Source organism: Colletotrichum jinshuiense, chromosome 4 (genome assembly GCF_051148585.1).
Source record: "Colletotrichum jinshuiense chromosome 4, complete sequence".
NCBI lineage: Eukaryota > Fungi > Ascomycota > Sordariomycetes > Glomerellales > Glomerellaceae > Colletotrichum > Colletotrichum jinshuiense.
In genome coordinates this window covers 5,603,718-5,617,169 of record NC_139311.1, presented here as the reverse complement: position 1 = coordinate 5,617,169, position 13,452 = coordinate 5,603,718, and the positions used below count along the sequence as shown (strand labels likewise).

The 13,452-nt window shown below is 55.2% G+C and overlaps 3 protein-coding genes across 3 annotated transcripts; 1 reads left to right on the top strand and 2 right to left on the bottom strand.

Moving 5' to 3' along the window:
- Positions 1-56: 56 nt before the first annotated feature.
- On the bottom strand, positions 57-1,566 carry EsH8_IV_001437 (uncharacterized protein; the record flags this gene model as incomplete). Its single annotated transcript, XM_083266327.1, has 2 exons — positions 57-1,363; positions 1,485-1,566. 2 exons carry the CDS (start codon positions 1,564-1,566, stop codon positions 57-59), a joined length of 1,389 nt encoding a protein of 462 aa, XP_083125222.1.
- Positions 1,567-2,410: 844 nt separating this feature from the next.
- On the bottom strand, positions 2,411-10,364 carry EsH8_IV_001436 (type I polyketide synthase; the record flags this gene model as incomplete). The annotated part of the gene is made up of 12 exons (XM_083266326.1): positions 2,411-3,277; positions 3,332-3,812; positions 3,885-4,225; positions 4,288-4,362; positions 4,415-4,492; positions 4,548-4,754; positions 4,820-8,886; positions 8,955-9,078; positions 9,155-9,238; positions 9,291-9,738; positions 9,792-9,909; positions 9,962-10,364. 12 exons carry the CDS (start codon positions 10,362-10,364, stop codon positions 2,411-2,413), a joined length of 7,293 nt encoding a protein of 2,430 aa, XP_083125221.1.
- Positions 10,365-11,829: 1,465 nt separating this feature from the next.
- EsH8_IV_001435 (alpha/beta hydrolase) lies at positions 11,830-12,897 on the top strand (the record flags this gene model as incomplete). The annotated part of the gene is made up of 3 exons (XM_083266325.1): positions 11,830-11,940; positions 12,008-12,164; positions 12,266-12,897. 3 exons carry the CDS (start codon positions 11,830-11,832, stop codon positions 12,895-12,897), a joined length of 900 nt encoding a protein of 299 aa, XP_083125220.1.
- Between the last annotated feature and the right edge of the window lie 555 nt (positions 12,898-13,452).

Below are 13,452 nucleotides of genomic sequence, written 5' to 3'. Positions count from 1 at the left end.
AGGTCTGCCAACCAACCTCTCTGCTCTCTCCGCGAGCCTCCTTGTCCCCGGAAAGGTTATCTCGTGCTTTCATATTCCAACCTATAGTGGTCCCTATCCCACCACTTCTCTGGAGATCTTGAGTCGGGCGTTTGCTTGTTCATGGTGGGGCTCTTCGACTTCGCACGAGGATGTATCCTTGTGTCCCCCTCGTCGTCGTCACCGCTACACGTCTTGCGCGCCTTAGCATGCAGATCCGCCCCCGCCTCCAGCAGCATCAGCACCGCCGCCTCGAAGTCCTTCTCCACGGCAATGTGCAGTGCCGTCCAGCCCAGCTCGTCGTAGGCGTCGAGCCCGTGCTCCCAATTACGCTGGGCGTAGTGTTCAAGCAGCAGCTTCAAGACTGCCTCGTGGCGGCCCAGCACGGCCCAGTGCAGCGCGGACCGCTGGCGACGGTCGAGGTCGCTGATGCGGGCGCCCCTCGCGAGCAGGATGCGGGCGACAGGCTCGTGACCGTCGATGGCGGCGTGGATCAGCGCAGTGCGGCCGTCGCTGTCCTTCTCGTTGCAGTCGATGTCCCGCTCGACGAGGGTGCGGACGATGCGCTTGTGGCCCCGGCGGGCAGCGATGTGGAGGGTGCTGAGCCAGCCACGGTCGTGGGCCGCCAGCCCGTGGTTATCCTCGGACGACGATGACGCACTGGTCAGGGCCCCACCGCCGCCTGTGCCCGGGGTGGAGGCGGAAGAAGACGAGGGTGGGTTCTGGGGAGGGCCGGGACTGCTGCTCCCGTTGCTGAATCCGCCGCTCGCATAGCGGGGGTTCAGCTGGTGGTTCCTGGGGTCGTGGGCGGCGCGGGACGGGCCGAGGCTGCCGACGGCGAGCGTCTGCTGTATTGCGTGCAGCTGTGAGATGTCGGGGTGCCTGGGGGCTGACCCCGGGCTGTTGCGAATGCCGGTGCCGGCCGGGCCCAGGTCGAGGAAGCAGTCTACATCGGCTTGGTCGGCCTGTGAGGTGCTCGGCGAGCCGAATTCCAGCGGCTGATCGAAGTGGGAGGGGTAGCTGGACAGGGAGCTGTTGTTGCCACTCGGCACGAAGCTCTCGATGAAGCTGAAGTCGCCCAACCCCGGGTCACCACTGCTGTTGGAGGACCCTGCATTGCGGCCGGGGGTGACGAAGGGGGTGCTCCGACTCTGGCTGTTATCAGCTGGTGTTGTACGGTAAAATTGCGTGACGGCAGCCGTTGCGATGGGAGACACATGGGGTGGTGGTGGTGGTGGTGGTGGTTGGAAGCCCAACGATCCCGAAGACTGCTGCTGGCCGTCGTGGTCCGGTTGGTGCGTGTCTACTGCTCTCGTCTGCTGACCGGAAGCCTCGGCCCTGGCCTCTGAACATATATATATCGCGGTTAGAGTAGCTATCCCCATATCATTGCTGGTCGCGGAGTCGTCGAGCCAAGGGGGAGGGGAGACGGTGCTGCGAGCTTGCTTGGCGGCCACTTCACTTACGTCGGAACTTGCGCTGGGCCATACGATTCTGCAACTTGCGACGATTAGTCCGATCGGTCGCCAGATCGATATGAAGCTCCATATCGGGCAAAATCAGGTACTCTGTATTTGGCGTGGAAGGATTATCAGGCCAGCAAAGGCGAGCTGACATAAAAAAAGGGACTTCCTAGATAAAGGGCACCCTGAAAGCGCCTCGCCCCTCGCTGCCCCTAAGCGGTTAGGCGGCCACTGCTAGATAACGGCAGGCGAGAGGGTCCCGTCTACCCGTCTAATGAGCGGCGTTGCCCCACCCTGGCTGCCCTGCCAATGCGCCGGCCAGGTCGATGCTGTGGTGCCACACATCTGTCTCTTCAGCGCACCGGCAGGGGTTCCAGCCAATCATTTCGGCCCGTCTGGGCTGTGGTCTTGCGCCATAGGCCGCTGCGCCCGCGCAATTGGCTAAAGCGCAGGCCCGCTGATGTGGGAGCGCGGGGGTACTTTAAATAGGCTTAGGTGTTAATAGCAAAAATAGTGTGCTACTTATTAGTGTTATGTACTGTGCTATTGCTTACTGTTGTATTGCATCCGACTCACAAAACCACATCTTAAAGATGTAGTATGTTGAGCTGGTCTTCAGGTCACATCACCAAGCCTGGTCTCGAGAACTTTTGAGTCTTTCACTCAGAGGTTTATGCTTGTCTATGTATTTCTCTGCATCTTGAAACTCATATTTTCTTCCTATAGCCTACTCTCTAACTCTTCCTATTTATATTTCTCTCTCTCTGTTATCAACCCTAAAGGTCACTTTTGTCATTCTCACGTGAGTTTTACAAATCCTGTAAGCGTAAACATCTCGCCCCTGATGGACGCGTTCTTCCCTATCAAACGCCTCATTTGTATGATTTTATAAAGTAATGTATCTATTCAGGAAACCGCCCTGGCCAAGATCATGAGCTGGCCGCAGCATTTTGCGTCAGCTTCGACACCAGCTTGTCGCCGAGCGCGTTCAGCGAGCTGGCGTTGGTGATGTCCAGCGTCGTCAGCTCGGCGCCCAGCTCTAGCCGGATCCAGTTGCGTAACTCGACCGCCGCCAGTGAGTCCAGCCCGAACGCCATGAGCGGCTTCGCCGGCTCGATCTCCGTCTCCAGCCGGAGGATCTTGGCGAGCTGCGCCGCCACCACCTCGACGCCGATCTTCACCAGTCCCGCCCGGTCCGAGCCCGACTTGTGCAGCGTGCGGAAAGCCCGCACGTTCTCGTCGCCCTTCTTGCCGGATCCGCCCTCCTTGACGTCCGACCCCGCCCCGCTGTTCTGGAACAAGTACCCGAACCGCGCGTCCCGCTTGATGTCGGCGTCCTCCGGCAGCGGGAACCCGATGCCCGTGATGAGCTGCGCCGCGCTGTCCGCGTTGATGGCCGCCCCCGTCGCGTCGTCCTGCTGCAGGATCGAGTAGCTGAGGATCTTGCGCAGCGTGCCCTCCGTGATGGGCGTCCACTGCCGCGTGTCGAACCGCGCTTCGAAGCCCTCCTGCTCGGCGACGTATCCCACGTCCTGGATGAGGCCGAGGTCCACCGAGTTCGCCCGGAGGCCGAGCGAGCGCCGGTAGTCCGCGAACGCGTCCAGGAACGTGTTGCCCGCCGAGTAGTTGGCCTGTCCCTTGTTGCCGACGATGCCCGAGATACTCGAGAGTAGTGTGAAGAAGTCCAGGGGCTGCTGCTGCTCCTCCGACACCCGGTGGAGGTTCCAGGTGCCGCTGAACTTGGCGTGGATGGCGGTATGGTAGTCATCGAGTGTCATGGTCTCATAAGGCTTGTCCTGATAGTTCGTTAGCTCTGCGGCCGGCAAATGACATGATTTCGATGTACTCACTCTCAACACCATGGCGCCCTGGATGATACCGGCAACCTTGGGCGACGCCGACTTAAAGACTCCCCGGAGGAAGCCGATGTCCGCGACATCGCCCTTGGCCTCAACGACCTCACAGCCGTACGCCAGGCAGTTCTTCACTGCCTTCTGCGATGCCGCGTCGTCGATGCCGCTGCGGCTCACGGCGATGATGTGTCTAGCTCCGTGGCGCGCCATGTGGATGGCTAGGGACCCGCATAGGCCCTTAAGACCACCCACGATGACATACGAGGCGTCGGCTCTTAGGCTTAGCTTGCGGGTTGCCGGCCTGATGGGAACCTGCACGTCCTTGTTGTCGCCGTCGGAGATGACGACCTTGCCGATGTGCCGGCCGCTTCGGATGTACGCCAGCGCGGCCGGGACGGCATTGAAGCCGAATGTGGTGATGGGGTGGATAGGCTTGATGTGGCCCCCATCGACGAGGACAAAAATTTCATCCAGCAGTCTAAGTAGTAAGATCGTTAGTAAAGATTCCAATCTGAGTTGAACAATTTGCTTCAATACAGGGGAAACGAACCTCTCGATCAACGGGTCCCTGATGTCCTGCGTGTAGGAGAAGTCCATCGCCCTGAATGATGCGTTGCGGTCGAACGGCTCCATGGACAGCGTGTTGCGGTCGACAATGTCCTTCTTTCCGATCTCGACCATGGTGCCGCCATCGGCGATTATTCTCCATGATGCGTCGAGGAGCTCCCCAGTGAGTGAGTTGACAATCACGTCGACGCCGTGGCCGCCTGTTGCCGCCAGGATCTCCTTGGCGAACTTGGTGTTGCGGGAGGAGAACATGCGGCTGCGAGGGATGCCGTAGTTTTCCTCCAGGAATTGTCGCTTCTCCTCCGTACCGACGGTGACATAGATCTGTTGCATCTGTCAGTTCACGTTCAGAGGTTCACGGGTGGTTTATGCTTTTGGAAACCCACCTCCGCCTTCTTATACTGCGCCAGCTGAATGCACGCGATTCCAACACCGCCGGAGGCTGAGTGGATGAGCACAGACTGCAATGGTTAGCTTGTTCCTGTTTACTTTGCGTCCCGCACCTGCACTTACTTGGCCTTCCTTCAAGTTGGCAATGTCAAATAGGGAGTAGATGGAGCAGAGATACACCGAGGGAATGGTCGCGGCATCCTGGAGCATAGTTAGCATGTTATGCTGCAACCTTGGGTTCAGCTCGGAAACAAACCTCAAAGCTCATCCAGTCTGGGATGACATGGGTGCGGCCCGTGGAGACCTGGAGTCTGTTGGCGTAACTACCGCCATTCAAGAAGCACACCCGGTCTCCTTCCTTGAACTTGGTCACACCCGGGCCGAGTCTCTTGACCACGCCGGCGGCCTCGTAACCGATGGTGTACTCATTCTCGGGAACGATTCCCATCGCCACCGCGACGTCCTAAAGAGAAATGTCAGCCAAATACCTTTACCCATTTTTACTTTTGTCACAGCCCCTCTGCTTACCTTGAAATTGACGCCTACAGCAAACACCTCAACCTCGACCTTGCCCTCTTCAACAGGAACCACGCCAACATCCGTCTCGTTCCACATGAGGCTCTGGAAAGTGCCCACGCGTTCCGATCTCAGCTGCACAGCCGCCTCGGTTTCGTGCAGGTTCTTCAAGACGGCCTCGGCACCCTCCTTCTCTGCGCGCTTGAACTCGTTGACCTTGGTATCCTGCACGACTCTGTGGACATAGATAACACCGCCGCGCTCAGTGAACTCGGTCTCCACAGCCTCCTTGGAGCCGGGCTTGGAGCCGCTCTGTGCAGCTCGCAGAATCGAGTCAATTGCCGCAGTCGTGGTCGGCCCGGTGCTTGATTCAACATCAAGGACGGTGACATTGACACTGACGTCCTCTCTACGGGCCACGCGGAAGAGACCGTGGGCGAGAGCGGTGTTGGGGTCGCTGACCTTGAGCTGAGCTCCCCGCGTAACCCAGAGAATGTTGTTTCCGGCGCTGATGAGCGTCTTCAGGGCGTCCCACTGTTCCCCGTTGATCTTTGTGAGTATGGGTGCATAGAGCTCGTCAAGGATTAGGACTGATGCGCCTGAAGGCAAGTTATCAGCTGACACCGGGCCTGTTTGCTCAATGATGTTCCACCCGGAGCTTTCCAGCTTGGCCTTCAGTGAGGATTCCAGTGCTGGAGTCGTCGGAGAAAGACGGATGGCATGCAGAGTGCTAGAAGATTGCTCCTTGTTGCTGTTTGCATGGGATGTGTAAAGCGCCCAGGCCGAGCCACGCAGCTTTGAGCCGAAATCGTTTGACTCGAGCGCCGCCTGGACTGGGTCGGCGTCGAGCAGCCGCTGGATCGCTTCACCGGTAAATCCCTCGGATCCGAGAGTCTTGTCTTTAGCGTCGCCCCCTTCACTAGGCGTGGAAACATTGGTAAAAGGAGTCTCGGGCGGGAGATCGGAGTTGACTGATTCAGAAGGCGTGCCGGGGGTCGCTGGAGTCTCCGCAATCTCTGGCGAGTCGGACCTGGGAGGCGAGGAAATTACGTGTTTGCGCTCCTGTGCATGCGCATCCTGAACCACGAGGATGTACCCAGCATCGGATAAGTGCGGCTTCAACTTGTTGATGAACTGGTCAAAACCCGGAGAGGCGGTCTTCGCGACCTTGACGATGGCAAGGTCGTACGATGCTTCTTGTGGCAGCCCAAGAGCGTCGCTGTCGGCGTTGACCAAAAGGAACGACGAGTTCCTCTTTTCTTCATACTTGGTCTGGACACCAACAAGGAGCTTGGCGTCGGTAGAAGCAAAGTCATATTGAGAGTAAGCAGCTCTTGGCGTCTGGTCCTCAGCTCCGAACCAGGTGGAAGCGGCGTCGCTGCTGTCGAAGTTGATCTCAAGAACCTTCAGGGTAGGCTTTTTGTGACTAACAAAGTCAATGATAGTATTGAGGTCGGCCACAGGGGTCAGGGTGGTCAAGTTCTGCTGTGTGAGCAGGCTCACATCCGGCTTCCAGCTGACACGATCAAAGACGTGGGTATCCGGCTTAGGAATTACGTCGAGCTTGGCAAAGCGAAGGCCTTGCATCTGCATGAGCAGCGCGCCGGTCTCAGGATCGTAGACGGTGCAGTTGGCGAGGTAGCTCTTCGCTTCTTCTAGGCGACCACGACCAGAATACTCCGAGCTTGCGAGAGAGAGACCTTCCTTGAGGCCCTGGTTGACCTTGTTGATCACCAGATCATCGATGATTGACGGGACCAAGACGGCATTAAGCGAGCTGTGCTCTCCGGCCCACAGAGCTGGTGTGACGGTCTGGAAGCATCCGTCGAGCGATGCCGGGTGGATCGGGTAGTAGGACTGGGGTGACCACTTTGACTTGGGCTCATCGAGAGCAACCAAGCTGCGACCACGTCGCTGGCCGCTTAGAGATTCGACCTTCTTGACCTTCTGGAAATCGGGACCGAAGCCGTAGCCGATGTTCGTCTGCGCCTTGTACCAGATCTTTGCGGACGTTGGGAATTCCAGGGGACGGCGGTCGGCCTCAGAAAGTGTCTCCTCAACGGGGTCTTGCACCCTGATCAGGCCGGTGCAGTGCTCAACAAAGACATCTGCCATGTTTGTAGAGATGCGGAACTCGTGCCAATCTTTGCTTCCGGGCTGCTGAGTCAGAGAAAGCGTGATGGCCGACTCCACACCCTCTTCCAGCACCAAGGCTTTGTCGAACCGGACATTCCTGAATCTGTAGGACAAGTCGTTGGGAGAGTTGATGATGACGTCCTCAGTAGCTGTGGCCCTCGTTTTTTGATACAGCGCCTCAACGGCCATGGTAATGAAGCCGGATCCTGGGAGGAGGATGTCGTCTCCCATCTTGTGGTCCTTCAGCCACGGCACATCGGCGATGTCCAGCAGCTTCCGCCAGGTGGGTGACCTCCATGTGGTACCGAGCACTTTGCTGCCAAGAAGGTCATGGTTGACGTACTGCTTGAATCGCCAGTCCTTGCTAGCCGCGTTCTCATGCCAATACTTTACGGAGTGGTTCCACACATAGTTGGGAAGGTCGATGATGGTGCTTGGAAGACTTTCAGTCTCCGCCCCATCCGACGGATAACGGTTGACAGTTGCCAGGTTGACAGAGCCTCCCGCGACAAACAGGCGCCCAGCGAGGTCAAACAATGTTTTTCCAGCGCTAGCACCGCGAGACCATGCGGCAAAGGACGAGATCTCAGCGCCGTTAGGGAGAGACTTCAGAATCTGGGAGATGGGGCCGCCCAGAGCACCCGAAGGGCCGATCTCGATGATGAAGTTGGCACTGTTCTCGCCAGAGAGCAGCTCTTTGGCGGCCTCGTTGAATTTGACGGGCGAGATCATGTTGGCCTTCCAGTAGGCGCCGTCGGTGGTGGTGACTTTCTTGCTACCTGTAACAGAGGAGAACATGGACACCTCGGGCGATCCCTCGAGTGAGGCGAAGTCTGTAGACAGGAGCTTCTCGTACTCATCTCCAATGACGCCCATGAGAGGAGAATGGTAAGCTAGATCGACTTGAAGAAGTCGAGCGAAATGGCCGTCCGCCTTCAGCTCTGCCGCCAGGGCTTCGAGAGGAGCACGCCTACCAGAGACAGTCAGACTGCTGGGGCTGTTGAAGCAGGCGATCCAAGCCTCGCCGGCGTATTTCTCCAGGTAGGCCGAGAGGACTTCGGCTCCAACGCCCACGGCCAACATACCAACATCTCTCTCGGCCTCGGCCTGGCGATTCAGGGCCGCACGTCCGCGGTAAAACGAGGCCTTGATGGCACCTGCTCGGTCAAGGAAGCCAGCAGCATACGCGGCGGCGATCTCACCGGAGGAGTGTCCGACCACACTCTGGGGCTTGATGCCCCAGCTCTCAAGCACAGCAATAAGGCACAGCTGGAGAGCGGTGACAAGCGGCTGCGAGAACTCGGGCTGGCGCAGGTGCTCCGGGGTTCGCGACTCGGTCAACTCGTTGATGAGTGACCATGATGGGGGATCAGGCAGGCTCTGGAGGACAGTGTCAAGTTCCTCCAGAATTGAACGGGTCCAAGGGAAATATTGCAGAAGATCCTTGCCCATCTGAGGCCACTGAGCACCCTGCCCAGTAAAGACAAAGCCGATACGCGGGGTCTCGGCGCTCTTCTTCCCAATAGTGAAGGCGTTCTCGTCCAAGTCAGTCAGGCTCCTCGTTGTGACGAAAGCTCGGTGCCAAAGTTTTGTCCTACGCTCTGACAGGGTGTATGCCAGATCTGGAAGATTAACCTTGACACGCGGGTTAATTAGGTGATTGCTCAATGACTTGATGTTGGCACGCAATGAGGCGTTGTCGTTAGCTGAGATCACCAAGGTGTACGGGACCTCCGAGTCGTCATCATCAAGAGAAAACTCGCCGTCCTCGGAAATGTAAGACGAGACGTGACGCGGACCTCCTGGAATAGTGCGCTGTTCCAGGATCAGGTGGGCATTGGAGCCTCCATATCCGAACGAGTTGATACTGGCTCGGCGAGGAGCGCCTGCAGGCCACGGCAGGGCAGTGCGAGAAGCCTTGACTCTCAAGCCCGTGAAGTCAACTGGTCACACCAACAATGTAAGTATGACGGACATTCTCAGGCCGTTAGCTAGGAACATAGTCACTTACTCTTCGGGCTTGGGTTCTCAAAAGTGGGGTTTCCGGGGATAATTCCTGTCTCGGTAGCCAAGACAGCCTTGATAAGACCAGAGATACCAGCTGAAGGCTCGGCGTGGCCAACATTGCTCTTGATCTATTGCACATGATTATAATTACTATGTGTTCATGAACCGACTTATATCATTAGTCAACGACAATGTAGTACTTACCGAACCAATGATGAGGGGTTTATCCGCTGGACGAGTCTCCGCAAAAACAGACGCCGCACCTTTGACCTCGGTAGGGTCTCCAGCCTAACAAAAATGTCAACTATATAACTTCAGTGTTGAGGGGGTGATATCATACTTGTGTTCCGGTGCCGTGGCATTCGAGATACGCCGTGTCATTGAAGTTGGTGATCCCTGCACTGGCATAAGCAGCCCGGATGGCTACCGCCTGGGCTTCGGCACTGGGACTGGCGATGCCAGGTGTTCTACCATCGCTGTTGGTGGAAGAGCCCAGGATAACGGCTCTGATAGGATCCCTATCGCGGATAGCGTCAGAGAGCCTTTTAATGATAACGGCGCTCACTGCCTCTGCCTTTACGTAGCCGTCGGCGGAAATGTCAAAGGTGTGGCAAAGGCCAGTGGGTGAGTGAGCATGGCCGACGCCACCGATGTCCATAACATGCTCCGGGTTGAGATAGAGGTTGCTTGTGGCAATAATGGCAGCATCGATCTCCCTTGTCTGAAGGTATCGGCTGGCCACATCGATGCCGACCAAGCTGCCCGAGCAAGCAGTATCGATTGTCATACTAAATTGCTGTGAGTCAGTCAATCCTCTTAGGACAGGTGGGGTTTCTCTTACCTAGGTCCTTTGATGTTCAAGAAATGACTCAGTCTGTTGGCCATGATTGAGCGGCCAACACCAACTGTGATAGCAGCTGGCCTATCTTCCGGATCTCTGGCCTGCATGTCGCCATAGTCTAGAATGACCGAGTTAGTGACACACTATGATTCTGAAGGAATTTTGCTAACCTGATGCATACGACCCGACAAAGCATCCGACTGGAGCTCCATCTAAACTCTCCAAGGGAATGCCGGCGTTCTCAAGGCCTTCGTACACAACCTCGAGCATCTGGCGCTGGTTGGGATCCATAGACACGGCCTCTGTTCTCGAAATCTCGAAGAAAGAGGCGTCGAAGTCGGCAGGATCAATGTCCTCCAGGAACATGCCGCCAAGAGGTCTCATAGTGCGTGGTTTCTGAGAGCCATCCCAGTGGCCCTCAAGGTTGAACCTCGACTTTGGTACCTTGTTTGACGCAATGCCTCCCCTCTTGAGGAACTCCCATAGTTTCTGAGGGTTGGTGTTACCACCTGGGAGTCGACAAGCAATGCCAACGATGGCGACCGGCTCTCTGGTCTGTTGTGTTGCTGACATCTTGTCTGAGGGCCGACTTAGAAGAAAAGAATGGAACTTGGGTTGCAAAGGTTCCTGGTTTATAAGTGAAATTTTGTATGAATGGAGATAAAGAAGACTCTTCTCTGCCGCTTGAAGATGGGATGACTGGAAGTTATGCTGGCCTTAATAGAAACCTCAGGGTGCTTAGATCATACATCTCTCAAGTCTTTATGATTGTCGTCCTAGCCACTTTACAGTACACTGAAACTATCATTTCCGATACAAGATAGGTAACTCCGTTGAGTCCGAGTGCTCGTCGTTCTTCGGCGTTGTCCATCCCATGATACGATAGTACAGCCTCCATGCCCGATCAGCAACCACAAGCCGATTATTGGGCCTAATCTGACATCGCCATCCTTCAAGGGCATTGCATCAAGATTGAATGCTTGCCGCTCTAGTATCATTCTTCAAGATCGTCTAAATTCCCTCATTCCTGATCCCCTCGCCCCGCATACAACGTTGACACTGCCGCTCAACGTGCATGAGATAAATGACTTGTGCATCAGTAATCGCCACGCCCTGTACTATCGCTTGACGAAAGAGACAGAAATAAGTTGGAACCTTGCCAATCTAGGCCAGTAGCCTATCAAGCTTAACGTGCATGTCGCGCATTCAGCCCCCAATGGCGTTGTATACCTCTTGTCAACTTCACTGAATCGCATGTTCAAGATACCACGTTTGGAATATCTTTATCGTATCCCTGGACTGCAACTCACCGGCATCTGGGAAAAGCCTCCTGCAGAGTAAGCATCATGGTGCATTTTTTGTTTTTGAGTTTCGTTACATGAGCAACTTTAGGATATCGTGCGACTCGTGAGAGATTAAGGGAACCTTTGCATCCTACTCATGAAGGATGAGTCCTAATTAGTGCTAAACAAGATGGACAGGGGTTTGCCATGCATGGCCGGACTGGTGATAGGGGCTTCGGGCCGCTCCGGGTATCTTCCGCCCACAGCGCGTCCGCACCGGACTGTGGGTCATAATTATGCAATGCGTGAGATAATTCTGCAGTGTCAACACAGTAAGCTCGCAGGGCTGTTGCCTCTTGCGTTTCTTCATCTTAACCGCAGATGTGATGGATATCAAGAGATACGCGCTTGCATGGAATTGTGGGGACAGACCCCGTCGACTCAAGATCCATCGGTAGGTTCGGTTGCGTCTTTGTTCCGATGCTTCCAGCGCTGGGCTTTACTCTCTACCAGTGATGACTCGATAAAGACAAACGGCCAGGTGGTTACATAGTACCATATCAATAAAAAGCAGTGGGCGTCGAGATATGTACGTGACTATAGCTGTCCCCGTTTTGAGATCCGTACAATCAACTTCTCACGCCCATTCTCTTTCAATAATTTACTATATTTGTCTGTCATTCTAGAAATATTACTCCAAATCAGCTATATCGAGAAACGGTCTTCCCAAGTCCCGTCGCCGCTTGTTCTCCAAGATGTCTGATCGCGGTGAAAAAGTAGAGTTCAAGACAATAGACGGCGTCATTCTTCGCGGAATATTGTATGCCGTCAATGGACAAGCACCCGCAATCATCTTGACGCATGGCGTAGGTCGCATCTCAACAGCATGGAAATATCACCTTGCCAGTCAAGCTACTCACAATATTTATGTAGTTCAATTGCGTGAAGGAGATGCTCCTGCCAGAACTGGCGGAGTGGTTCCAGTCCTTGGGCTTCAATGCCATCATCTACGACCCTCGAAGTATTGGAGACAGCGACGGGCTTCCAAGAAACCAAATTAGCCCACTGCAGCAGGCTGAAGATCTCTCAGGTCAGTACCGGCATTCAAAATTCCTAGACCATGACCGTGGAATGCGGCACAGTGACGCCGTCACATCGCATGTGGCACCCACTGACACCTGTCGCTCCCAGACATCATAACACATGTTGCAGCCCTACCTAGTGTGGATTCTCGCCAAATCGTGCTCTGGGGCATGTCTTTCGGTGCTACTGTAAGCGCATGTGCGGCTGCCGTTGATCGGCGTGTTAAGGCACTCGTCATGGTGTGCCCGATCTTCAGCTTCTTCCAACCAGAGAAACGGGAGAAGGCATTTGCGCAGCTTATCCGAGACCGACAATCCCAGCTACGTGGAAACGAGCCATTCACGCTTCCACCATTCAATAGCAAGGGTGAGAACCCCATCGGCATGGCAGGGTCCGGGGGACCCGGCGGGATGGAGGCATACAGCTTTATGAACGCTGTCATTGATAGGGGGGCACCGAACTTCCGCGACCGCATCACGTTGCAGACTTACCACAAGCTAGCTCTTTTCCAGCCCAAAGAGCTACTTGAGCTAGTCAAGGCACCAGTGCAGATGATTATACCTGAGCTGGATGATATTTCGCCAGCTGAGGAGCAAGAGGAAGCATTCGGGCGCTTTGGAGAACGGAAAGAACTGTACCTGGCCAAGGGTAAAGGACACTTGACTGTGCTTAGTGGGAAGGGATCCAAGGAGATTTGGCAAGCTATGATAGACTTCGTCAGTGATTCCATAGGTGCCTAATCCGCAGAGGGCACATTGGGCAGGCAGACACTTGATTAGCGCTCACTGGAGAGAATGAAAGGACAGCACAGTTACGAAACATAATAATTTGAGGCACAAATACTGTACATCCTATTTTTTTTAGATCTGTCCGATGCCTGCACTATACTCTGTTTAATGGAGAGATTCGCAACTCCCGTGCTAGCATAGTACTGAGAGCGTTTGCATGAGCGAGTAGCGATGTCTTCATCTCTCATCCAGCATAAGCACAATCAGGTTTATTCTCATTGGTTATGCATGATAGCATTACATAACTCATGCGTTTCCTATGTTCTGCGTAATGGCAGGAATACACTCGCGTAATTCAGGCGGGCATATTTTTATCAATCGCACGCCATTAGACAGACCCCCACGCTGCCTGATACTCCACTGCGGCGAAGCCCTACAATATGCAAGGTCAGCATGACAACCCCGGACCGGAAAGCTTATTCGGGACCAATATGCATGATGCTGACCTTGCATGACCTACATTACTGTGCATCGAAAGCTGTTCCTGTGAACGACAACACCACCTGC